The 27,318-nt window shown below is 45.9% G+C and overlaps 1 protein-coding gene across 3 annotated transcripts in view; it reads right to left on the reverse strand.

Annotated features, from left to right (window-relative positions):
• SEMA3B (semaphorin 3B) overlaps nt 1-27,318 on the reverse strand; it is a 198,126-nt gene that overhangs the window by 24,712 nt on the left and 146,096 nt on the right. For all 3 annotated transcript variants that reach the window (XM_029599589.1, XM_029599591.1, XM_029599590.1), the window contains exons 8-11: nt 13,924-14,066; nt 10,769-10,886; nt 8,385-8,454; nt 3,157-3,301 (exon numbers count right to left, since the gene is read on the reverse strand). In XM_029599589.1, coding sequence (XP_029455449.1) covers nt 3,157-3,301; nt 8,385-8,454; nt 10,769-10,886; nt 13,924-14,066 — 476 coding nt within the window. The remainder of the gene's footprint in view (nt 1-3,156; nt 3,302-8,384; nt 8,455-10,768; nt 10,887-13,923; nt 14,067-27,318) is intronic.

Genomic DNA, 27,318 nt, shown 5'->3' on the forward strand with positions numbered 1-27,318 from the left:
GGTGCAAATCTCCATGGCTGCTTTTCCCTGGGCAATTTTCAAACTAAAAGCATGCGCTAATTTCTCCTTTGAATATTGGTGCAGGAACCGTGGGGGAAAAAGTCCCTGTGGAGTGCGGCCTTTTCAGTAATGCGAGCGGTGGGACAACGGATCCTGTATTGCACACGGTGTTACACAAATGTTGCTGGGACCTGGCGTGACATGGTTATATTCACTGGAGTATTGCCAGTTAAAGCACTGTGCAATACGAGGCGTGACAATCAGACCCGTGAGGGTAATCTTATTTCCAGGGTAGGCAGCCCGGGGTGACAACTGTCTCTCTCAGAGCACGTAGGGGTTTTCACAGCTGCAGAAAAAAAAGAGACGCAGTGTACACGCACTCTTTTACCCCCCTAAATGGTCCTCTGCATAAAGAGCAGAAGTAAATGTATGCAAGCGCTATTTGCTTTAAGAACCACCCAGCTAGCGACCCTATGAAACCTGCCTGCACCCGCCTACACTGCCCCCTCCATGAAATACCCCATTAACCCACATTTTGGTCTTTTTTTTTTATTGAATTTTGAGTTTCGGTTGTGCCACTTAGCTGCTAGGACAATTTAGAAAAAAATAAGTTTGCCTCTTTGATACATTTTCAGTACAGCAGCAAAGATTATACAAAGGCAACTGACTCAGCAGTTTATGAACATCTGACTCAGCAGCCTTCCTTTTCCAGTTTTTTTTTGCAGCTGCAGCATGATGTTTAAAGTTCTGTTTTACCAGCTCTTATTAAAATATTCGTGACCCACCATATCACCCAAAGTGCTCAAGGCATGAAACAACAAAGTTTAAAACATCCTAGAAATGTAAAGAGATAAATAAAAAAACAAGTACCAATGACATAAACTAACCACCAGTACTGGAGTCAGGGTTAAAAGGCATCATAGCATCAGCAATGCATCACCACAGTACATTTATACTATGAGAAAACAGACATCTACCTAATCCCAGACCCTAGAGAATAAGCACTCGTCACACCTGGTTCTGAACCCACGGTGTGTGTGATTCTATAGGTAAGAGAGACGGAAAATGCATTCCAGAATCCTACCAAAAACAGCCATCCCTAACTAACCGGGCACTAACGCTCACCCCAGAGCAGTCAATAAATTAGGCAGCTCTCCCTGTGTGGCAGCCAGGTAGGTGATGTGACATACTAATGCTTGAGCATACAAACTGCAGCTGTTCATCCAGTGATGAAGACAGATAGGAAACGGCAGTTCTGCTATCTGCGAGATGGACTCCACGCTGACAGCACATTGCCAGATGCGGGGAAATGCTGACTTTGGACAAAAAGAAGCGAGAGCAGCACTTCTGTATGAACGCTGGTGGAAAAATGCAGCAGAATTTTGACTCCATGAGTAGGTGCAAACCCAACAAGGATTTTTTTCCTGCTTCCACAATCACTGGCAACAATGAAATGGGGACTTCCTGAGCCTACAGCCTCAGCCTGAAGTCCAGTGGGCACGTATGCTGGATGTGAGTGACAACAGAGCCGCTGGAAAAAGGTAAAATTATGCCCAAAAGCAAGGGACTACACAAACACCCTGCATGAAAACTAGTCTCATCTCTGAGATGCCAGCTCAACGCAAAGCGGCTTGGCTGGCCGCCACCTCCTAGTGTAAGTATGTTCTAGGCATTAGTTTGCAGGGGTAATCTTTGCAGATCTTTCTTGCTGCTGCTTATACTTTCTGAAAGATCCCAAACAAAAGCTAACACATACCATTATTCTACATATCAGCAGAAGTCACTGTAATTTGTGATTAGTTAGGCCTATGCCTTGATTTTTGAACATAATAACTATTAGTTTTAGTGACTTCTAGTCCAATTACTTTTAGCATTGTTCCATCATGCAATTAGTAATTTCCCCAATCTCTCGCACACATAACACCTGGATGCACTAATTCAAGACCCATATCCCAATCTCATTTAAAAGGCCAGGGAGTAACCTTTGGGATAGATTTTAAAAAAGTACGCCCGCACGTACTTTTGTTCGCACGACCGGCGCAAACAAGAATATGCTGGATCTTAATAGATACGCACGTAGCCGCGCGTATCTTTTAAAATCTGGGGCGGCGCGCGCAAGGCTGCGCAAAATCGGCAGCCTGCGCGCGCCGAGACACACAGCCTGCCTCCGTTCCCTCTGAGGCCGCTCCAAAATCGAAAACAGACATCTACCTAATCCCAGACCCTAGAGAATAAGCACTCATCACACCTGGTTCTGAACCCACAGTGTATGTGATTCTATAGGTAAGAGAGACGGAAAATACATTCCAGAATCCTACCAAAAACAGCCATCCGTAACTAACCGGGCACTAACGCTCACCCCAGAGCAGTCAATCGGAGAGGCCTCGGAGGGAACTTTCCTTCCACTCCCCCGCACCTTCCCCTCCCTTCCCCTACCTAACCCACCCCCTCAGCCCTATCTAAACCCCCCTACCTTTGTTTGAAAAGTTACGCCTGCCCGAGGCTGGCTGCCGGCGCGCGATTCCCTGGCCTGGGAGCAGTTTTGGAGGCCTCGGCCATGCCCCTGAAATGCCCCCGGGCCGTAGCCACATCCGTGGCCCCGCCCCCGGATGGCGCGCTACCGCGGCACGCCCTCGACACGCCCCCCAGGAAAGCCCCGGGACTTATGCGCGTCCCGGGGCTTGCGTGCACCGCTGAGCCTATTCAACATAGGCTCGGTGCGCGCAGGGGGAGCTTGGAGCAGGTTTTCGGGGGGTACGCGTGTATCTTACGTATGTGCCCCTTTGAAAATCTGCCCCTTAATGCCTAAGAATGACAGCCGACAGCAGTAGCTCTCAATGACAGCAACGTATGGTACTATTGATATAGACACCAGCTTGACACAGGTGTGAACCAATGATCTAGAGGTAACAAGCTTTGTGCCTTATGCCCATCCCCTGAATCATCCAGTCCTAGAGATGAAAGACTCTGTATCCTGTGCCTGTCCCTGAGCCATCCAGTCCCAAAGGTGACAGGCTCTGTATCCATGTGCTACTCCCCTGTGCACTCCAGACTTAGGGGTCAAAGTTTTAGCCTTTTGATTTAATCAAAGCAAAAACACCCATCACACATCCTAGTCCTTTGCTAATCCTAGGGTTCTTGGCTTAGGAAACTCACCATCCCTGGGCGTGGGTACGGCACTCGGCCTTGATATGACACCCACTGGTAATTTGGTCCTTCCTTGTGGGCAAAGGGTCCCAGGAATGCCCTACGGATGTCGTTCATGGTATAAAGACAGACAGCTGAGCCTCTGAATACCGTGCTGTAGGAGTAAAGAACACGGGTGACTCAAGGACAGAAAGTGATAACAGGAATTAGACAGACAGACAGACAGACAGACAGACAAACAGCTAAACCTCTGAACACTGTGCTGCAGGAGTAAAGGACATTGGATGATGCATGGAAAGAAAGTGATAACTTAGTATGGAGACTCTGGTTTTTATTTGAGACAGTTGTAGATTTCATGGCCAATGTCTGAAAGGTGGAAGTTTGTGGTAATCATCCATGCAGCTTTGACCTCTCATCTTCATTACTGTAGTTTATTATATTTGGGTCTATCAAAAAAAAAATCTTGGGAAAATTACAGGTTATCCAAAATTCAGCAGCACAATGGTTGATGGGACTAGGCTGGAGAGAGCACATCTCTTCAATTTTGTCTGATTTGTGTGGGCTGCCAGTGGAGGAGAGGAACACCTTTAGAGCTCTGACTCAGATGTATGGGGGAGTATTTATGGAGTATTTATGGGGGAGTATTTATGGGGGAGTATTTATGGGGGAGTATGTATGGGGGAGTATTACAAGCTGCAGGTAATCAAGAGAATGAAACCACTACTACACTTTCATGACTTCAGAACAGTCTTGCAATCAGTAATTTTCTCCAAGATGGACTACTGCAATTCAATATTGCTAGGTCTCCCAGCCTCATACATAAAACCACTTCAGATGCTACAGAACGCGGCAGCCAGAATTCTGACAAATTCCAGAAGAAGAGACCACATCTCGCCATTTCTATCTAATCTTCACTGGCTGCCAATACACTACAGAATCCTACACAAGTCCATCACCATCATCCACAAATCCATCCACTCACAGGCCCCTCTCAACCTCCAAATCCCCCTCAGAATGCACTCATCATCCAGACCTATCAGAGACGCCTACAAAGGCTCCCTGACCGTTCCTCCAACTAAATCTACACTCCATAAGGCACTCAGAGACCGGGCCTTTTCTACAGCGGGCCCCTCTCTTTGGAATACCTTACCACCGGACCTTAGACTTGAACCCTGCTTACCAACATTCAAAAAAAAACTTAAGACTTGGCTATTCAGGCAAGCCTTTCCGGAGTCAAATATCCATTGAGAGACCTCACTGCACAATGTTAATATCCATAAAGAGACATCACTGCACAATGTAAATAAGTTACCTCTGTAAATTTTTACGCTACTATCCTTATTTCCTTCCTCTCCCAGTTCTACAACCTTGTTTTATTGTAACTTTTGTAACTTTTTTTATTTTATAACCTTGTTTTATTTTATTTTATAACCTTTTTTTATAACCTTTTTTATATAACCTTGTTTTATTTTATATAACCTTGTTTTATTTTATTTTATAACCTTGTTTTATTGTAACTATTGTAACTTTTCTGTTTTATTGTAACTTTTGCTTCCGTTGCACTTGTTAAAAGAACAGTTTTTGCACCCCCTGTTATATGTAAACCGGCATGATATGATCTTATCATGAATGCCGGTATAGAAAAACCTTAAATAAATAAATAAATAAATAAATAAATTTAAGAGAGAAACAAAGTTTATTTGCAACATCATTTACTACGTTCACTTGATGGAAACCTGTTGGAGCTCCCACCTCTGATAAAGGTGCCGGCAATATGGCCATACGGCCGGCGCCATTTTGCAATACGGCTCGAGTGCAAGAGGTTGTTCTCGGACCCCCGCTGGACTTTTGGCAAGTCTTGTGGGGGTCAGGAGCCCCCCCCAAGCTGGCCAAAAGTCCCTGGGGGTCCAGCGGGGGTCCGGGAGCGATCTCCTGGACGCGTGACGTCAGGACCTAGGAATCAAAATGGCGCCGGCGCTACCTTTGCCCTGTCACATGATAAGGGCAAAAGGCCACGGCGCCATTTCTCTTCACAGCAGCCGTAGCCAGAGAGTGGGACATCGTGCCGGGATCATTGCGCCGGGACCCCAGGTCATTTAAAACATTTTGGGGGGGTTCGGGAGGGTGGGGGTTTGTTTTAAAGGTTCGGGGTGGGTGTTAGGGGTTTTTTTTGGTGTGGCCAGAGAGTGGGACATCGCGCTGGGATCACGCCGGGACCCTCCCACTGGACCCCAGGTCATTTAAAACATTTGGGGGGGTTCGGGAGGGTGGGGGTTTGTTTTAAAGGTTCGGGTGGGTGTTAGGGTTTTTTTTTGGTGTGGCCAGAGAGCGGTACATCGCGCCGGGATCGCGCTGGGACCCTCCCACTGGACCCCAGGTCATTTAAAACATTTTGGGGGGGTTCGGGAGGGTGGAGGTTTGTTTTAAAGGTTCGGGTGGGTGTTAGGGTTTTTGTGGTGTGCCGGTTTTCCCGCCCTCCTCCGATTTACGATTTTTAACGATTTCAAAACAAAACAAAACAAAACACGACGATCCGATTTCCCTCCCCCCCCAGCCAAAATCGATCGTTAAGACGATCGATCACACGATTCACATCTCTAACAATGAGGTCTTTCTTCTGGCTGGCGTGCATCAGTATCTCCCTATCATATATTATGCTCCCATCAGGGCCAGTGCAAGAGTTTTTGGCACCCTGGGTGAACCTTTGGCCATGCACGCCCCTCCCCAAATTTACCTACTGGTAGCAGCTCTAGCAAAAATCTACCTTCTTTGGCAGTATTGGCTCTGGCACATTTGCCCCTCTGGGCCTTGCACTGGTACGATTTTTCCACCCTCGAGATTTTGGCTCTAGGTGACCACCTAGTTTGCCTAATGGAAGTACTGGTGCTGGCTTCTTGGAGTTCTGGTCCCTAAATGCTTGATTCAGCACTTTTTTTTGTATTGAATCTTAACTGCAAAACATTCAATCACTCCTTGAACTTTCTTAGATCATTTCTCATTCTGTCCTTCAGTGGAATTTCCATTACTTTCCCCATCATTGAAGTCAGACCAATTTATAGTTTCCAAGCTCCTCTCTGTTACCGCTTGTATGAAAAGGGACAAAATATGTCATTCTCCATTCCTGTGGGACCACGCCCATCTCCAAAGATCTACTGAACAGTTCCTTCAGTGGACCCCACGCCAGAGTCTCTCTGAGCTCCCTCGCTATACTGGGTTATAACTTTTATGGGTCATATTAAGAATCCACCTATCCTAGGTCGAATGATCTCAACATATCCAACTAAAACTCAAACTGGCCATCTGGTCTAAGATCCAGTGAGAGATTCAGGGGGTCAGGAATTCAGTTTGTTGAACTGCTTGGCAACTGGGGAGAATCTCTGCTTCCTTATTCTCTGTTGAAAGAGGTCTCAGTGAGAGTCTGTAGAACAATTACATCTGTTAGCTGAGCACCCCCTAAATGACCAGTGAACAATGATAGCATCATAGCATAAAATGCCTTATTTTGGCCTGATTTTGCAGAAGAGATGTCTTCCTGTCTGACAGTTCTTTAACAATCTTCTTCAAACCGGGATCAAAGAGGTTCACGTCTTTAAATGGTAAGCTCAACAAACACACGTTAGATGGCAGGGTTGCAGTCCATTGCTTTGGCCAACTTCCTCGTCTCAGAGCAATACCAGTAGCCATTGATATGGCTGTCAGAGAGATCATGTCACAAGCAAAGACTGCTATCAATCTCACCTTCAGGTTAAGCAGAGGAAATCAGTGTCTTTTGTGTAATTTTGTTGCCTCAGACTTTTTGTCCTTCTCCAGGTGATGCATCCATATTGTCATTACTCTGGAGGACAGACAAAGCCTTCTCCTCTCCCCCAGCTACTTCAGCCACTTTATCATTGCTGTGGATGAGACATAGCCTCCTTGTCTCCTTCCAGATGATGAAGTCATATTGTCATTGCTCTGGAGGACAAACACAGCCTCACATCTCCCTTTGGTTGGTGAGCCACATTATCATTGCTCTGCAGGATAGATACAGCCTCTTCTTCGCTGTCTGGCTGACGTATCAGGTGTACACTGATAATATTAGAAATTGCTGCAGAACTCTAGACATGTCATATTACTTCTTTAAAGCTGAAGCCATTTGCTTATTGGAGTTTGTTAGTCCTGATACTCCTTCCACTGGGATAGTTGTCTGCCTCAATAGCCAATAATGATAGAGGTCACTTTTTGAGCTGAGCTTCACAACTCGTTTTGTGTGTGTGTGTGGGGGGGGGGGGGGGGGGGATACACTGCTTTGTGGAATAGTCTAGAGATGAAAGAAGGGATGCTGTTTAGGTCCCTCAGTACTCACTACATTTCTGGAAACCACACTTTCAAAAAGATGTAAACCAGAGGGAAGCTACTAAAATGGATAGTAGTCTTCATTATAAAGCATATGGGGACAGAGTAAAAGATCTAAACATGTGTATTGTAGAAGAAAAGCAGAATTGGGGAGATTTATTAGAGACATTTAAATGACTGCAAGGTATCAATGTACAGAAAATGGACTTCTTAATAGAAAGGAGGCTCTAGAGCGTGAGGTCTTGGGATGAGGATGAAAGAGAATAGATTCAGGAGTAATCTAAGGAAATATTTATTTACAGAAAGGGTGGTGAATTCACAGAACAGTCTCCCTGTAGAGGTGGTGGAGACAAGGACCTTATCAGCTGTCACTCCTTGTGACCTTGGGCAAGTCACTTTACCCTCCATTGCCTCAGGTACAAAAACTTAGATTGTAAGCCCTCTGGGGATAGGAAAATACCTACAGTACCTGAATGTAAACCGGTGTGATATCTCAATTGAGATCGAATGTCGGTATATAAAAATAATAAATAAATAAATAAATAAAATAAATAAATAAATATCAAATTCAAGAAAGCATGGGACAATCGCAGAGGATCTCTGAGGGAATGATAGGCACTTAGTTTGGATGGCAGACTAGATAGGCTGTATGGTCTTTTTCTGCCGACACATTTCTATGTCTACTGAAGGGGTTCTTTCTAACTCGCACAAAACAGATGTGTATCAAACAGTCTACAGTCAGAGATTTGTGAGAGGTACTCAAGGGCCTGAGCCCCAGCCTTTGTTCGTATATCTCTGTACGAACATGAGTTAGAAGGGAGAAATGCAAGAAAACATGTCATACATAGACAGAAGTCTAATGAGGCCTAGACTGCAAGCCTTGTTCTCTGCAGCGCTCTTACCTGGATGATGAGAAGACAGCGTAGATGAGGGGGTTGCGTCGGTCTCTGGTCTGAAGAAGAAAGACATCCCCTGGGAAACAGACAATGCCACAGAACCATCAGACTAAACAATCAGATGGCATTGATCACTGTAGTATTCAATGACTGAACACAGGTATTTAAATTACTTAAGATCAGTCACATAGATCCATCATTTTTCTCATTCCAAACTGCGTGCTCTAGGTGATTTCTCTTCTCTCCTTCCGCCCTCCTCCCCATTACTTGCCTTACTGTAGGTAACTCACCAAAAGGCTGTAGAGTGTATTAGAATGGGGGAGATAAGAACATAAGAAATTGCCATGCTGGGTCAGACCAAGGGTCCATCAAGTACCTGGCACTACCCAAAAACTAAGTAGATCCCATGCTAATGATGCTAGTATTAGCAGTGGCTATTTTCTAAATCAACTTGATTAATAGCCGTTAATGGACTTCTCCTCCAAGAACTTATCCAAACCTTTTTTGAACCCAGCTACACTAACTGCACTAACCACATCCTCTGGCAACAAATTCCAGAGCTTAGTTGTGCGTTGAATGAAAAAGAATTTTCTCCAATTAGTTTTAAATGTGCAACTTGCTAACTTCATGGAATTCCCCCTAGTCCTCCTATTATCCGAAAGAGTAAATAACGGATTCACATCTACTCGTTCAAGATCTCTCATGATCTTAAAGACCTCTATCATATCCCCCCTCAGTCGTCTCTTCTCCAAGCTGAACAGCCCTAACCTCTTCAGCCTTTCCTCATAGGGGAGCTGTTCCATCCCCTTTATCGTTTTGGTTGCCCTTTTCTGTGCCAAAGGTTTAATATATAAGGGTAATTCTAGGGCATTATGCCGATGAAACAGCTCTCCGGAAGAAGGTAAGTATCCCTTTGCTGTCTCAGCAGTTCCACTTTATCCCAGCAGCAGGAAAGTGAAGCTGGGAGAAGGCTGGAGCAGTCTGTGGGACATCCATTTATGAATAAAAAAAGGCCGCTCAGATCCCCTCCTTCCCAATCCTTCTCTCCATCCCCCTCATCTTCTGCTCCTCTATCCTTTGATGCCCTCTCCTATCTCTCCATCTTCCTCATCTCCCAGTTCTCCCTTCTTTCAAATTCCCTCCCATATCCCAATTCTCCTACTCTGTCCAATTCCCCCTTTTTCTCCGAGTCCTCTTTCTCCATCCAATCCCATCCTAATCCTCTATTTCCATTCAACATCCTTCCTCACCTCCCAAGCCTCCCTTTCCTTTTAATCATTTCTCCAATTCCTCAGAATTCCATAACCTTCAATCTCCTCCCCACCTTATCTGCCTCTCCTACCTCCCGATCCTCCATTTCCATCCTGCCTTGCCTCGTAATCCTTCCTGTTCTTCCAATGCTATTCCCCATATCCCATTCCTTCAATCCCCCCTACTCTCCCAATCCTTCCTTGCTCCCATCATCTCTCTCACCTGACAATTAGAACAGGGCATAGCACCTCTATCTGGGATCATGGATATTCACCTGTGGATGGGTTTTAATAGTTTATGATCATCTACAGCAATCAGCAAAATCTCAATAAATCAGAGGTGAAACTGATAAGGCTACTGCCCATTTTCCTATTATGGTGATTGTCTACCACAATCCAATAAATCCAGTCCTAGTTGGGTTAAGGCAGGGTCTAAAACAGAATTTTGCCCCATCGCTGCTCCCAGTCCCCCCTCCTCTTATTGCCATACTCCTGTGTCCACCATAGTGCAATACTGGAAACATTCATGCCCATATCATAGCTGGGTTTAAAAGCGGTTTAGACAAGTTCCTGGAGGAAAAGTCCAAAAACAATTATTAGCCAGATGGACTCAGGGAAAACTACCATTTATCCCTGGGAGTGAGAAACAAGGAACTGGATCTACTTTTTGGGATCTTAAGGATACTTCCTAATGAGTGGATTGGCCACTGTTAGATCCAGGATGCTAGGCTGGATGGACCTTTGGTCTGATCCAGCGTTCCACATCTTTTGTACTTAAAGATATTACTGGTCCATTAATGTCTTTGAAATTCTTTCAGCATCTCTCTGCAAGTCCCCTGACCCCCCCCCCCCGAGAGAACTCAGCTTCAGGACAGTCACACCTGTCCTCGTACACATAGGATCTGGTTGATTCAAATTAATCTGACAGACACAATGTGAACCAATCAGATCCCAATCCATGTGATGTCACTCATCATACTGTTCTGAGCATGGTTGCTCCCCGATGCTGTGGTAAATTGCAGAGTTCTGCTCACAGATTTCCTTTTGCAGCAATCATAAGTACAAAGTGCAATAGGGAGTGAGCACCACTCCTTTCAGGTGGGCTTGTGAAGCATTCAACAGGGTCCCATGCGTACTTACGAAGCTCATCAAAGTAAGTATCCCCAGATCCATCACTGCCTGGCACAGAGCACACCAGTCGAGCCTTCAGGAATGTCGTCCACTTATTCACCAGGCTCCGCTGGCCACCCAGGTCATTCTGCAGTGGGCACAAGTCAGAGACGAAGAGATTAAATGACAATGGGCAGAGCCATGTGACTGGGTGCTCCCTGAAGAGAGTTTAGGGCAGGGGAGGAAAAATGCCCGAGTACACGACATTTTCACAAGCATGCGCACTATTTTACTCCTCTTGGCTGGTGCAAAGTACATGGCGCTTTAACTGCTCGCACGATCTGCTAACTTTCAAAGAGTGCTCACGCCCTTTCTTTTTGAAAATTAGGATAAAGTGCATGAGCTATCTGAAAATTACCCTTCTAGGGTACATGGAGGAGAAAGGTGGAGAGGCTGAGAAACGTGTGGATGGGGAGGGAAGAGAAAACAAAGAAGAGGAGAAAAGCCAAGCAGCGACTTCAAGGGGTGGGGGAGGGGGCCCACTCCTCAGCACGAGTACAAGGTGCCGGTCCCAGAGAAAACGAGACACCGTCAGTTGGCCCAAGAAAATAATTCTCCAGACATCATGCTGCAGGTGAGTGCCCTCTGCCAGGTATCAGCAGTCATTTAGACAGGTCCCGCTCTGGTCTCCGTAACTTCTGGAGCAGATATTCCAAGCTGTATCACCCATGACCTCCCATGCAGGGGGATCCAGTTGGTTCCTGAGGATTGAGATTTTCTCGCCCATGCATAGTATACAGGGTGTGAGGTCCTGTGTGACTCTCTGGGTAACAGGCGTGTTCCCAGGACAGCAGTACTGATACAGGAGGAACAGCTGAAAGTGAGAAGGTGGTTGCAGGTCCTTCTGAAATCCTGTACAGTACACAGAGGGGGGCAGAGTTTAGCACAGCCCCTCTCAACATTGAACTGCGTTGGGTGTGATTACACACAAAAATCATCTATTCATCTAATCAGCGGTGGCATGGGCAGGAGCTGATCCTGCTTTAGTGCTGGTCTCTTTCAGAAGGGGCAAGATCTCCCCAAGCTCATTCTTTATAGGGCCCAGCAGGCATCAGAAGGCAGTGGAGCAACACATACTCAAACAACTTTTGAATCAAATATACTTTTACCTTCTGCGGGTGTCTAGTGCTTCACATAGGTACTATATACCCGCACAGTACTTCTAGCACTGCTGAGGTGTCATTATTATAATAGCAGGGAGTGCTGCAGGGCAGGACTGAGGTGCATTGACAGAGCTGTGTGTGTGAGATCCTCAGTGATATAACAGCAGGCGATGCTGTGGTTGTAGGTGGAGCAGAGGACTATTGCTCTCCCCCTTATCTATAATATATGATATTGAGCGTTAAAAAAATCAGATGCCAATGCTCTTTCTTTGGTTCCATACATTTTCTGAAGTTGATATTCAAAGGCTCTGTCCAGGTAACTTCTGGAGTTAACGTGGATGAAATCCATGATTTGAAAATTCCCTTCTACTTCCAGCTAAATTTTGTCAAAGTAACACATTATTCACACAAAACTTAGCCAGATAAAAGAAGCTATGATGGACATATTTTGAGGGTGCAGTTAAATATATCCGGTGAGCGCTGGAAGAGGAGTGGATGTGAGGGGTTATGATGTGATGCGCACACTTTCTCTATCTGTTTGGCACATGGATGTTAGGAGGAGTAGATGTGAGGGGTTATGGTGTGATGCGCACACTTTCTCTATCTGTTTGGCACGTGGATGTTAGGAGGAGTGGATGTGAGGGGTTATGATGTGATGCACACACTTTCTCTATCTGTTTGACACATAGATGTTAGGAGGAGTGGATGTGAGGGGTTATGGTGTGATGCGCACACTTTCTCTATCTGTTTGACACATAGATGTTAGGAGGAGTGGATGTGAGGGGTTATGGTGTGATGCGCACACTTTCTCTATCTGTTTGACACATAGATGTTAGGAGGAGTGGATGTGAGGGGGTTATGGTGTGATGTGCACACTTTCTCTATCTGTTTGACACATAGATGTTAGGAGGAGTGGATGTGAGGGGTTATGGTGTGATGTGCACACTTTCTCTATCTGTTTGACACATAGATGTTAGGAGGAGTGGATGTGAGGGGTTATGGTGTGATGTGCACACTTTCTCTATCTGTTTGACACATGGATGTTAGGAGGAGTGGATGTGAGGGGTTATGGTGTGATGCGCACACTTTCTCTATCTATCTGTTTGACACATAGATGTTAGGAGGAGTGGATGTGAGGGGTTATGATGTGATGCGCACACTTTCTCTATCTGTTTGGCACATGGATGTTAGGAGGAGTGGATGTGAGGGGTTATGGTGTGATGTGCACACTTTCTCTATCTGTTTGACACATGGATGTTAGGAGGAGTGGATGTGAGGGGTTATGGTGTGATGTGCACACTTTCTCTATCTGTTTGACACATGGATGTTAGGAGGAGTGGATGTGAGGGGTTATGGTGTGATGCGCACACTTTCTCTATCTATCTGTTTGACACATAGATGTTAGGAGGAGTGGATGTGAGGGGTTATGATGTGATGCGCACACTTTCTCTATCTGTTTGGCACATGGATGTTAGGAGGAGTAGATGTGAGGGGTTATGGTGTGATGCGCACACTTTCTCTATCTGTTTGGCACATGGATGTTAGGAGGAGTGGATGAGAGGGGTTATGGTGTGATGCGCACACTTTCTCTATCTGTTTGACACATGGATGTTAGGAGGAGTGGATGAGAGGGGTTACGGTGTGATGTGCACACTTTCTCCATCTGTTTGGTATGTTAATGTTAGGAGGAGTGGATGAGAGGGGTTATGGTGTGATGCGCACACTTTCTCTATCTGTTTGACACATGGATGTTAGGAGGAGTGGATGAGAGGGGTTACGGTGTGATGTGCACACTTTCTCCATCTGTTTGACACATAGATGTTAGGAGGAGTGGATGTGAGGGGTTATGGTGTGATGCACACACTTTCTCTATCTGTTTGACACATGGATGTTAGGAGGAGTGGATGAGAGGGGTTACGGTGTGATGTGCACACTTTCTCCATCTGTTTGGTATGTTAATGTTAGGAGGGGTCGGTGTGAGATGGCACATTATGTGTTTGAAACAGGCAGCTCCAGTCTTACCCTGCAGATCTGTCCGATTCGGGAGTAGGAAAGCTTCCCCATTCCCTGCCCCTCCACCGCTGTTTCTCGGAAGAAAAAGTAAATCTTATCGTCGTCTGGGTTCTCGCTCTCGGGGATCCAGAACACGTTCACAAACTTTGGCTCTAAGTAAGAGAGGAAAAAACGGCATGAGAACAGTGGGAGGGGGGAGGCTGTACCTCCGTGCTGCCTCCACAAATATCTGCCAGCAGCACCGCAGGAGTATTGCACAGGATCACAAAAATGTTGATAAACATTTTCCTGCTCAATAGCCGGTCATGTGAGGTTCAGGTAGACACAATTTTGAGTAGCCCACCTAGCTGCCAAGTTTGCGGGGACATTTTACCTGCAGACCTAGTACCTGATTTTCAAAAGATAACTACTTGCCTACTAGGACCAAGAGTAAAAGGTACCCAGTGACTGTGCAGCTGCTTTTTGTGTGGGCAAAATGTTCATGCAAAACATTGCATGTAGATTTGAAAATCAAACCCATGCCTGTTTCTTTTATATGCCCTTTCTCTGCTTGGCTGTGCAAGCCCATGTCTACTTTATTTGGTCAGAAGGAGGTAACGTTCAGACAAGCCACTTTACCTGGGTAAATGGCTTTGAAGATTGTCCTTCCCATTTTCTAGCCTGCAGAATGCTCAGAACCCAGAGCTGCTTTCAGTTACTTTGAGGCCAACATTCTCAACCATTTAGCCGGAGAATTTACAAGTTATTCAGCTAAATGGAAAGTGGGTGGCCCACCCCATTCTACAACTGGGCCTTTTCCCTACTCTCAATTCCCTTTTTTTTTTAAACTTGCCAATGCCTACTTGAAGAAAGTCACTAAATCCACTGTGAAAAGTCTCCAAGTTTGGTAAAAAGTAGCTAAAACGATATTGTTGCGCAGTGGTGTCAGCATAGCTGGCGATCCTAAAACTGGTGGGGAAAGAGGGGTAGCTCACGCTCACACACTCTCTTGCTACCTCTGAAGCTCACACACATACTCGCATTCTCTCAGTCACACACACTTTCTGAGATGTGCTCAGACACTGACACACTCTTGTGCTCTTTCAGACACAGATACACACATTTTCTCAGACACTCTGACACACACAATGCAAAGCGTGGGAAGAGGAACGTGAACTAAAAGCATGGATTCAGCCTGTTTTCAGCAATGAGAGTAAGGCTATGTGCACATTTTGTAAGTGTGACATTCGTGCACATCATGCAGACCTTCTGCAACATGCAAAAAGCTAAGCTCCTTTGACATCTATGCGACTCACAGACATTGGTGTTTCAATTTCACGTGTTTTGGGCTTTTTTTGGGCTTGTTTTTTTTTTTAAAAAAGTGCTTGTTCTTTCATGAAAACCTGGCAACCCTGCACTCTAGCCAGAGGAGGTCTCACTCTCTTGCATTTTTCAGCTTCCAGATATGCTTGGTAAGTAGGGAGCCAGATGGAAATTTAGGAGAAGGGAGCAGTCGTTGCTGGTGGTGAGCTGAATTTTGTGGGGGTTCATGGCCCCTGTGGCCTCCCCTTTCCGCTACCTATGTCTATTACTATTCACCAGCAAAACCTTCAAGGAACAGAAAGGCCTTTGAGTGTTTCTGAAAAACAATATCATCATATATTGCCTGTAAATACTCTGACAGGGCATTCAAAAAATAATTGGGCTTTTTCCCTTTTCACCTCCTCTCACTTCCCTTTTTTGAAACATGCTAGATTCATGGTATGAGCAAAATATGCCCTTCTGGAGGCCCTAATTCAGGGAGAGACAATCAGTGTTGGTATCTGGATTATAATAATGAAGAAGTCTGCATTCTATGCCTATGAAGCCTGCATCCTTAGCGGACAATGTCCATGCCCCTTCCCCCAAAACTTCATAAAGATGGCAGCGTGGTTGGGAGCTCCAAGACCCACCACCCTGCAGAAGTCATAGCTCACTATGGCCAATGCCTTGCTCAGTGTGACCTGCACTGTCTTGCTTAGTGGCTGAGAAATCATTATGGCTTTGCTGCAGCCTCTTTCCCTATCTTCAGCTCATGTAGTTTCACCTCCATAAGTAGCATTAACATCAGCAATGCATTACGCAGGCAATCAGTGCACCAGCATGCCCCACCGATGTCGCTCTGACATACTGCCACTTGAACTTCCAAGTGAGCTAGCGGTAGCCACTGCAGATCAGATCAAACTCCTATTTCTGTGGGGTAGATTTTAAAAAGCATTTACTCGAGCAAAACTGGTTTTTGCTCGAGTAAATACACTTTACTCAAGTAAGTGGGCTTTTCAAAATTGCTACAATATATGCCATTGAATTGTCCATAGGATTTACTCAAGTAAGTGCACTTTACTCGAGTAAATAGCTTTTGAAAATTGCTACGATAGTACGTCACATTTACATGCGTAACTCCTTTGAAAATGACCCCCTTAGTGTCCAGTCATATGAATCCAGAACAAGTGGGTTATGCATTCCTACCAGCAGATGGAGACAGAGTAACTGATGTCACAGTATATATACCCCTGCAGTTACATCAGCCTGCTAGTATTCTCCATCTCCAGCAGATGGTGGATGTGCATCTCCCCACTGGGGATTGCGATATTTTAAAATAAAGGAGAATTAAGGATAAAATTCACCCCGCTCTCCTGTGGTGATACCAAATGGTCTCTCCCCCAGTTGAGAATTCCTGAGGTGATTTCCATGGTCCTTCAGATGTGTGCCTTGGTCTGGTAGTTGATTTTGTGGGTGTAGACTTAGCTGCTTGAGCAGCTGAAAGGCAGCAAGTGCAAGAAGCCGAGCAAGGCGGTGACGGCACATGCCCTCTCCCCCCACAGCTGGAGACAGTCTCTGTGCTCAGCCAGATACGGCTGAGCTCTGGTAAGTTAAACAAAAAAAAGAGATAGATTCAGAGACTTAGCAGGAGGTTTTTTGTTGTACAGGGTTTCCTCCTCCCCTGCTCTCTGTGCTTTGCACACCAGTCCAACATTCATTCCAGTCCGTGGGAGGTCGAGGGATGTGGGCAGCCTGGCTGGTTGAGCAGCCTCCTTAGGCTAAGCCCCACTCTGAGGCTTTTCGCTGCACGCCATGTCGTGGGCCGCAATGGCTTTTCGCGTGCTTTCTAAGGAGCGGCAGCAGGTCCTCTGGATGGAGATCCGGACGGCATGGATGATGACGTTGATCCTGTCTGTCTTGAGGATGGTGAAATTCCCCTGGATTAGAATCGTATGGAACTATGTTGTGGTTCTTTCATAGAGATGAACTGCCAGTTTTGATTTCCCAGACCTTGAAAATTGCTTGGAGTTCCTGGGGGAGATTCAGTGTCTGAGCCAAAGAGAAATCCCATTTTGGTTTCCTTGCGTAAAGCCTCTTGTTTTTTCCCTGTGATGGAGGCCATTCAGGAATTAATTGATCTTGAATGGGGTGCAACAAAGGCTATTTTCAAAGGGGGTCGGACTTTTGAAGGTCTATATCCTCTGGATCCAGTGGTAAGAGAGCGCTTATGTTTTTCCCAAGGTGGGAATGCACTTGTGTGTGCAGTCTCCAAGCAGATCACTATTCCCTTGGAAGGAGAAGTGGCATTGAAGGATGCTCATGCTAAAATGATTGAGACTATTCTTAAGCGAGCATTTGAAGCAGTGGCAATGACCTTGCAGATCGATTCTTGTAGTTCCTTGATGGCTCGCTCTTGTTTGCTTCTCTCCCAGGAGATTGATGACTCTGGAGTAATCTCCAGGCCAGTTGTGGAACCAGCTGCTGCCTTCTTGGTGAAGGCGGGCTGTGATTTGATCAGCACTTCAGCCAGAGGGGTGACTTTGATAGTAGTGCCAGGCATCAGTTATGGTTGAGAAATTGGTTGGCTGATGTGACCTCCAAGTCTAATGTCACCAAATTGACCCTTAACGGCTCACCTTTGTTTGGTTGCGAGTTAGAGAAACTGGACAGTAAGTGACGTGAATCTCTGATTCCTCGTTTGCCGGAGGATAAGAAGCAAATGCAGCATTCCCTTCAAATGAGAGGTTGTACTAGAGCAGTGATGGCTAACCTATGACACGCGTGTCAGAGGTGACACGCCGAGCCGTTTTTGCTGACACGCCTAGCGTTTCGGGACTATCGATTTTTTTTTTTTTATTGGCTGTGCAGAGCCTTTTTTTTTTTTTCGGCTGCGCCAACCCTTTAAAATTAGTTTTTTTAGTTTTTTAGTATCCCTCCAGCCCCCCCCCCCCCCAATGCCCCCGGGCGCAGGGAGGCGCAGCAACAGGCAGGGCCGTGGTGAGGCTCACTTCACCACAGCCCAAAGAAAAAGATCGTGTTGAACGCGCTGATGCTCCTCCTCCTTCCTGCCTGTGCGGCCCCGGAAGTAAACGTTGCCGGAGCCGCGTGGGCAGTAAGGAGGAGAAGCATCAGTGCGTGCAGAAGAGGAGCATCGCTTGCACTTACGGGCCGCCGCGAATCTCAAATCGCAGCGGCCTGAGAAGAGGAAGAAGCCCGGTAGCAGGGCCGCTGCAGAGCCCATCCTGCGCGACCCGCGAAGAGGAGGCCCAGAGGTGAGAGAGAGGCTGAGGGTCTGTGTGTGTGCGCGCGTGTATGACATGAGTTGAGAGATTGTGTGTGAGAGTGAGGACCTGAATGTTTGCAGAGACTGCATGTGCTTGAGCAAGACAGCATGTGGGAGTGAGAGAGAGCCTGTGTGTGTGAGAGTTAGACAGCATGTGCCAGTGAGAGCCTGTGTGTGTGTGAGAGAGAGCATGTGACAGTGAGAGCCTGTGCTTGAGCAAGACAGCATGTGGGAGTGAGAGAGAGCCTGTGTGTGTGAGAGTTAGACAGCATGTGCCAGTGAGAGCCTGTGTATGTGTGTGTGTGTGTGTGTGTGTGTGTGAGAGAGAGAAATGCATGTGAGAATGAGAACCTGACTGTGTGTTTGAGGGAAGAAGATGGAGAGAAAAGAAACAGAAAAAAAGACAATATAAAAGGAATTGGCAAAAAAAAAAATAAAAAATAAGAAAGGGAAGGTGGAAAAAATAAGAAAGGGAAGGTGGAAAAAAAAAAGCCTGTGACCAATCAATTAGAAAACTAAGATCAGACAGCAAAGGTTAAAAAAAATATATATATTTTTAGTGATTGGTACATGTAATCTTTGGGAATGTGCAAGAATAGTAACATCCCCAATAGTCATGTGGCAGCAGTGACAGTGGCAGCAGAGGAATGAGAGAGGTTCCGAGGTTGCTGGCAAAAGTGAGGGGGGTCCGCCTTTAGTGTGTGCATGTGAATGAATGGGACTCTGTCTGGGGGTGTATGTGTGTGAATGCATAGGTGCCTGCCTGGGGGTCTGTGTGTGTGAGAATGAATTGGTGCCTGCCTGGGGGTCTGTGTGTGTGACAATGAATTGGTGCGTGCCCGGAGGATGGAGCGGGAGTGGTGTGAAAATGAATGGGAGCCTGCCTGGGTGTGTGTGTTTGTGTGTATGTGAGGGAGCCAGTGAGTGTGAGAGCATGAGTGTGTATGAGAAAATCCAGGGGAGTAAGAGTTTGTGTGGGAGGGGGGGTGGAGGGGGAGAGAGTGTTTTAATTGAAGATTTAGCTGACGAAATTCAGCAACAAAAAAGTCACTAAGCAGGCAAGGTAAATAATTATTTGTTTTTGCTTTATTAATAAATACAGTACATATATTAAAATTATAACTTGTTATTAATTAGAGCTACAAATATCACAATTATGGATTTTTCTAGAAGTGACACACCACCCGAGTTATGCTCGGCTTTTTTATGAATTTTGACACACTGAGCTCAAAAGGTTGGCCATCACTGTACTAGAGGATCCAAACATTTTGGACCCTGTAGAGGAACGACCTTCAAAGGGTCCTCTACAGGGTTCCTCTACAGTCTCAGTCTTTTCGTCCCCGACAACCCAGAAGAGATGCAGGCTCGGGTAGTGGAACCTCCCGAGCCTCCCAATGAAGGTTTGCTGACCTAGCCCCATGAACAGAAGAAAGGGGGATACCTCTCTTTTATCAGAGGTGGGTTGAAATCACATCGGATCAGTGGGTCCTGAAGGTGATATGAGAGAAATGTGTGTTGGGGTTTCGCAGTGTTCCTTGGGGCATGTTCATGGTGTCTCCCTGCCACTCACCACAAAAAAAAAAAAAAAAAAAAAAAAAAATAGGCAGTGGAAACTGCATTGACAAGGTTCCTCAGTATGAGGGCTGTGGTCTCAGTGTGCACATCTCAAGAAAATACAGGACGATTTTCCATTATTTCATTGTGCCAAAGAAAGAGAACTCTTTTCATCCAATCTTGGACCTCAAAGGTGACAATCATCATCTGCAAGTGAAGCACTTTCGCATGAAGACATTCGGCTCGGTGATAATGGGCGTGAAGTCGGGGGAATTTCTTGCCTCTCTGGATCTGTCCGAGGCATATCTCCACATTCCCATCTGACTGGAACATCAACGCTTCCTGCGGTTCGCAGTTCTGGGATGCCACTTTCAGTTTCGGGCACTGCCCTTGTTCTGGCCACCACTCCTAGAACCTGTTCCAAAGTAATGAAAGTAGTTACCAGCAATGCTGAGAAAGGATGGACTCCTAGTACACCCATATTTGGATGACTGGCTGATTCATGCCAAGTCACTGGAAGAGAACTGCCTGGGTGGTGAACCTAGCCAAGATCAGTTTTCATCCTACTCAGTCACTGGAATACCTGGGAGTTCAGTTCAACACAAAGCAGGCCAAGGTGTTCCTGCCGGAAGCTCGAATTCAGATGTTGCTAGCTCAACTCCGTCTGTTATTGAACACTCTGAGCCCAACCGTATGGTTTTACCTGCAGGTCCTTGGCTTAATGGCGGCGCCCTGGAAATGGTGGCATGGGCAAGGGTGCATATGCGTCCTCTTCAGCACTCCCTGCTGTCTCAGTGGAATCCACAGTCTTGGGACTATTTGATTCGGCTTCACCTGCCAATGGAGGTCTTCTCCCAACTGCAGTGGTGGCTGCAGGTGGATCATCTACAGAAAGGAATTTTGCTATTCCCTCCGGATTGGCTAGTCCTGACAATGGATGCAAGACTCCTTGCTCACTTTCAGTAGCTGACGGTGCAAGGGCGCTGACGTGCAGAGAGTTTCTCTGGAACATCAATCACCTGGAGGCCAGGGAGGTCCGGTTGGCATGTTTACAGTTCGGCAACAGGTTGCAGAGTTGCTCTGTCTACATAATGTCGGACAATGCAATGAGTGTGGCTTAAATCAATTGGCAGGGAGGTACCAAGAGCCAGCAAGTGTTGCAAGAAATAGATCATCTTATGGAATGGCCTGAGGTGCGTCTCCAGATGATCACAGCCTCGCACATAGCAGGCTAAGACAACCTAAGAGCAGACTTTCTCAGCAGGGAGAGTCTGGATCTAGGAGAGTGGGCATTGTCAGATGAGGAGTTTCAGCTGATTTGGGATCACTGGGGTCTCCCGTTCCTGTTGGCGACTTTGCGCACTGCATAAACTTCACGATTCTTCAACTGCAGAAGAGATCTGACGTCATTGGGGATCGATGTCCTAGTGCAGGAGTGGCTGGAAGACAAGTTGCTGTATGCCTTTCCTCCATGGCACATGTTAGGCAGATTGATTTGAAGGATCGGACACCACAGAGGGATGGTGCTCTTGGTTGCTCCAGATTGGCCTACGAGACTGTGGCAGGCAGATCTGCGGAGGCTCCTGGTGGATTTGCCTCTTTGACTTGTGGTGCACAGGAACCTGTTGCAGCAGGGGCCTGTCTTTTACAAAGATCCGACTTGATTTTGTCTTACGGTATGGCCCTTGACAGGGTTTGCTTGCTGAAACGTGAATACTCTTCAGCAATGATTGCTGCCTTGCTAAAGATCTAGAAAGTTCTCCACTTCCTTGGCCTATGTGCGGATTTGGAGAGTGTTTGAGGCCTGATGTGAGGAGCACGGTCCTCTTCCTTGTTCAGTCAAGATACCGTTCATTATGGAATTTTTGCAGGATGGCTTGAATAAAGGCTTGACCCTTTATTCTTAAGGGTACAAGTAACTGCTCTCGCCTATTTCAGGGGTCCGGTCAATGGTGGATCCTTGTTGACTCATTCTGATGTAGTCCATTTTCTGAAAGGAGTGGAACATCTTATTCTCCTTTGCGTTTCCGGTGCCCCTATGAAGTCTCAATTTGGTTTTGGGTTTTTTGGTAGGCCCTACATTTTGACCGCTATGTACTCTGTCCTTGCAGTTTCTGACCTTGATAACAGTGTTTCTTGTGGCAAATTGTTCAGTGCGTAGGGTTTCTGAGCTGCAGGTCTTGTCTTGCCAGGAGACATTTTTCTTTTCACCGAAAGTGGTCTCTGAGTTTCAATAGAACCAGTCCGTCTCCCTGCCATCTCTGGTCAGTTAGAGAGATGTAGAAGAGTCTCTTCTGTTGCGGCCCTTGGATGTCAAGCGGCATATTGTCAGGTATTTGGAGGTCATTGGGCCTTTGCGAAGGTCAGATAACCTGTTTGTCCTCCATTGCAGTACTAGAGAGGGAGAGCCAGTCTCGTGGGCTCAATAACTGGCTGGATTTAGGAGGTAGTCACGATCGCATATGTGGATGCTGGGACACTGTTACTTAGTCGGGATTGGGCCCATTCCACTCGAGTTCAGGCAGTTTCATGGGCAGAAGTTAGATTGTTGTCTCCCATCGAGAGTTGTGACGTGGCCCTCCTTACACACCTTTTCAGGTATTATCATCTGGCTGTGCAAGCCCAGAAAGATGCGGTCTTTGCACGTGCGGCTTTGACTGGACTGCAGGCAGCCCCTTGCCCTATTCAGAAGTAGCTTGGGTACATCCCACTTGTTCTGGATTCATCTGACTGGACGCTAAGAAATGAGAAATTACTACTAACCTGATAATTTTCTTTTCTTTAGGACAGTCAGATGAATCCAGCTTCCCTCCCTTGGCTGCCATATGATTGCATAATGATCCTCCTGTGTGCCTACATTTTACAGGACTTACTGGTAAGTGATACTCCAGTCCCTAGTCTAATGTTATTACATTTTTGCCTGTTGGCGGAGTATTGCAATGGATATCTGTTTTTCATCAAGTTTTTTGCTAGTCTGTCCACAGGTGCTTTTGAAGAGAACACTGGCAGGTTGATGTAACCGTAGGGGTGTATATACTGTGACGTCAGATACTCCGTCTCCATCTGCTGGTAGGAGTGCATAACTCATTTGCTCTGGATTCATCTGACTGTCCTAAAGAATAGGAAATTATCAGGTAAGTTGTAATTTCTCTTTGTTACTGTTATGGGCTGGATCAAGTTGTTTTTGCCATTGCTGCTGGGGCCAGATGAAGTTCAGCCTAGGGCTCTCGGGCCATAGTTTTGGGGCCCCTGCCTTAAGATAATGCCATTTCTTTTTCTCTTTTCTTCATAACGACTCCAATTTCACTGAAATCTCTTCTGTGTCTTGTCTGTATTATAAGCCCCAGGGAGCAGGGATTGTGTCTTATTTGACTCTGCAGTGCTGTGAATAGCTTGCAGTGCTATATAAATTACTGATAGTGTAGTTAACAGTACACCATCCGCAGTGTTTGTAAGACTGATGCTGAACGTGCTATATTAAAAATGAAAAGCAAAATAAATTATAATAATTGTGAAATTAGTTAAGGAAAATCAGAAGGTGACACAATTAAGGCTGCAGCTTTCAGAACTATTACAGTCCACTCTTACAGATGTGGATTTGTGTTTTTTTAAATTAGCTTGCAAGTAACTGAGCCAGTACCTAGAAAGGGTCCTTGGTATTCCTGAAAATTACATCTTTAAATATTCAGCAGGTGTGTGATCTCTACCCAAGTATTTGGATGGTTTTCTTTTAACTGAGACAGTTAATTATACATTTGCTTGCATAGATAGAAAAGGCACAAAAAAAGATTAACAAACAAACAATAGGGTAGCAGTAGACAGAAAATAAATCAGTTATGTTATTTACTCTTAAATGTAATATAGTAACTAGTTTCTTCCCCAGTATGGGTCAGTGAGTGTTACATGGGCAATAAAAATGCCTCTTTAAACATTAGCTAGCCTTCTAAACATACCATCTTTACCCAACCACTTAGTTGACTCTCTTATAATTCATTTTATTTTTGGTGTGCTCTGCAATCCTGCATTTTTACTCTCTGCAAGCCAGACTGACATCTTCCAGGGCTCGTGTTGGGACATGGGCTGCAAAACCATTCCACAAGGTGGCAGTGCAGCATCAACCAAGCCAGCAGCTGAGACCTGGTTTAGAACCATAATGATTGGAGAAACTTCAGAACCGTCACTGAATGCCTGGAGGAAGCCATGGACCAGGGCATCTGAAGACAGTCACAGGCGTTTCATGCAGGAGATGAAGATAGGTCACCAGAGGTGCAGCATGGACTGAGGATGACTAATATTCAGTTTTTATCCTGGATGTATGCATTACTGTACAATTATAGTAAGTATTCTCCAAAGAGCTTACAATCCTTGGGTATCTGAGGCAACAGGTGATACAATGACTTGCCCAAGGTCACAAGGAGTGTCAGTGAGAGGAACTGGTTTCCAATCCATTGCTCTAACCACTAGACCACTTGGAGCTTGGCCGAGACAGACCTGGGATTGCAGCACGGCCCTGGCTTAAGAGACATGACTGGGGCAGAGAGGGTCACGGGATGGTTTCATGTTCACTGGGTCGCCTGGGATTCCCATGCCAAAGCTTGCTGGAATTTTTTTCTTCTGTTTTCGTCCTTTGAAAAACACAACTACCAGTTCCAGAATGCATTGTGGAAACCCTGGTTTAGGAATACAGGCTGGGACCTTACCCCCTTTGCAGTGAATTCCAGTCTATGGAAGAGGGACTGCATCCACTGAATCCCACCAACAGATAAATCCCTGTGGTTTGGCCTGCGATCTTAGATTGCAAGTTCTTAGCTTAGATGCAGTTTCAAACGGAAACATGAGCGCATGCAGGCTTCAAATACTAAGCCTAGAAGTGGCAAACTAAAACCCAGCACGGTCCCTCTTCCCTCCCTGAGCAAAGCTGCCTGACGGCAGAGACTCTTATCCCATGTAAGGTTTCCTTTGAAAATGGGCTTGTAAATCCATAAGACTCAAGTAACTGCAGGCTTGCAAGGCTCTGTGGAGATTTCCAGAATTGCTCCCTATACACACACAATACTGGGGGGTCTATTTTAGCAGTCATCACTCAGGAAAGGGCCGTTTTACCTGTGGAAATAGGTTTGTTATTATTGCCCTTCCTCTATGTGACTAAAAGCACCCCTGTATGTCAATAATTCAGCTACTTTCAGCTGTGTTTGTTTTGAAGCATTCCTGGTGTGGGGCTTGGTTGGGGACAGCACTTACGTGGATAGTTTTTAATAACTGGAACCACCTGCATATTTTTGCCCTGAAAATGTACCTTTTCCATGGGGCAATAATCAAAGCAAAAACATGCACGTGGTCCTCAGTGGGATTAGTTTTCAAAGGGTTTAAGCTCATAACTTTTGGAGTTAGGCCCCTAAATTGGCCCTTTTGAAAATGTACTAGGGCCAAGTTCCTAAATTTGGCCTCCCAGTTTCATTAAATTCCCAAATTTAGGAGTCTAAAAAAATGGGTGGGTATGGGGGTGGAGTTAGGGTGAGGAAACAAAGACCTTACCACTGATTTTCAGCACTGCATCTAATTTAGGGTCCTAAATGAATAGGAGGCCTAAATTTAGAATTCTAATTTTTAGGTTCCTAAATATATATGACTTTTCAGCTGAAAAATTATGCTCCTAAGTTTGACTGAAAATAGGCACATAATTTAGGAGGTCTAAATTTAGGAGCTCAGCCTTTTCTGAATATTGGCCCCTTAGGCACTTTGCCCTAGTACATTTTCAAAAGGGTTAATTTAGGATCCTAACTCACAAGATTAGGCACCTAAAGCCTTCGAACCTTACTCTCCTGAATGGAGTTCAATTTTCAGAGGGACTTCTGGGGTGAGTGGATAGCTCTGGGGCAGAGGGGTAAAGTGGGAGTGCAGGAGTAGTCCTAGTGATTAGAGCAGCGGGCTGCAATCCAGGGAAGCCAGGGTTTAAATCCCACTGCCACTTCACTGCCTCAGCTACAAACTCAAAGCCTCGTTTACCACAAATCTTTCCTATAGACACAGAATGAGAGAAAAGCTTTACTAAATCAGACCCTTGGACTGTAAACCCTCTGGGAATAGTGATATAGCTGCAGTACCCGAATGGACGTGAGTCCTCTTTGAAAATTGGTGTAGTGTGTATATTTGCCAGTTAAGTTTCTCGCAATGTTCCAAAATTACTACCTTAATAATTTACATCGAACCGCAGGTTATTTATGCTACAGAGCTGGGGAGCCCCCTGGGAGCACAGTCACTGAGCTGGCTGGCTGTATAACTAAGTGACTTGAACTCCTTATTATCCAAGGCTGCTCGAGTGCTGAAGGGAGGAAAGCTCGGAGCCTGTCCCCTTTAATGAGAAACATGTCAGTGTTGATTGCCTTTGCTCTGCGCCTCCTTTGGACATGTTGTTCTGGGATGGAAAAAAATGTGACTGAGTTCCACTAAATGCCAGGAGGTTGCAACTGTCCTTCCCTTTCAGAAAACTCGGGGAAAAGGAAGGCCCGGGTGCTGACAGCAGCAGGCACATGGCACGGAGAAAAGGCAAGAGGCGCAAAGAGAATTTTGGAACCATGTAAACAAAATCTGTGAGGAACCGACCAGCGTGAGATGAACGGGGACTTATTAGCAAGACAGCTGTATTATCTGTCAGGTAATGAGCATGCCCTGCAGAGTCTGCTGAATGTTCGAGCAGGACTGGAAGTGGATCTGGAGATCCAGCCTCTGGTTCTTACATGCTTCTCAGCTCTGGTGGGCGGCTGCCCATCTTACAAAAGCATAGCAGCACTGGCGTAATTACAAGGGAGAGGAACACATCATCTGCGCCTGTGTCTGTAAGACCCGTTCCAAAGTCTTCTTATTTATTTATTCCAATTTGTAAACCACCTTTCCACCAGAGGGAGAGTGGAAGGAGGGAAAAATGCATTCTTCTACTTGCAATCCTATGAACAAGTAGAGGACTAGGACTGGCAGGACAAACTGTAATGCATGTCAACAAGAATGATACTGAATCTTTCATACCAAGAACTCAAACTGTCGTTCTGTCCCCGTCTCGTAACCCCCTTTTCCGCCTACGGCATCACCTCACCCCCACTGAGCTGGGGAAGCAGATGATGATGACTGGATGGACAGCCTGTGCTGGTTTCTGTCTATTTTGCATCCCTAAGCATTCCTGGTGGAGTGAAAACAGGACTACAATGCCCGAAATGCTTTAGAGACCTGGATCGGCCTATTCCAGGGTTGCACACCTAACACTACATTGGCTTTGGCCCTAGTTATGGGGA

This window comes from Rhinatrema bivittatum, chromosome 4, assembly GCF_901001135.1.
Source record: "Rhinatrema bivittatum chromosome 4, aRhiBiv1.1, whole genome shotgun sequence".
Classification (NCBI taxonomy): domain Eukaryota; kingdom Metazoa; phylum Chordata; class Amphibia; order Gymnophiona; family Rhinatrematidae; genus Rhinatrema; species Rhinatrema bivittatum.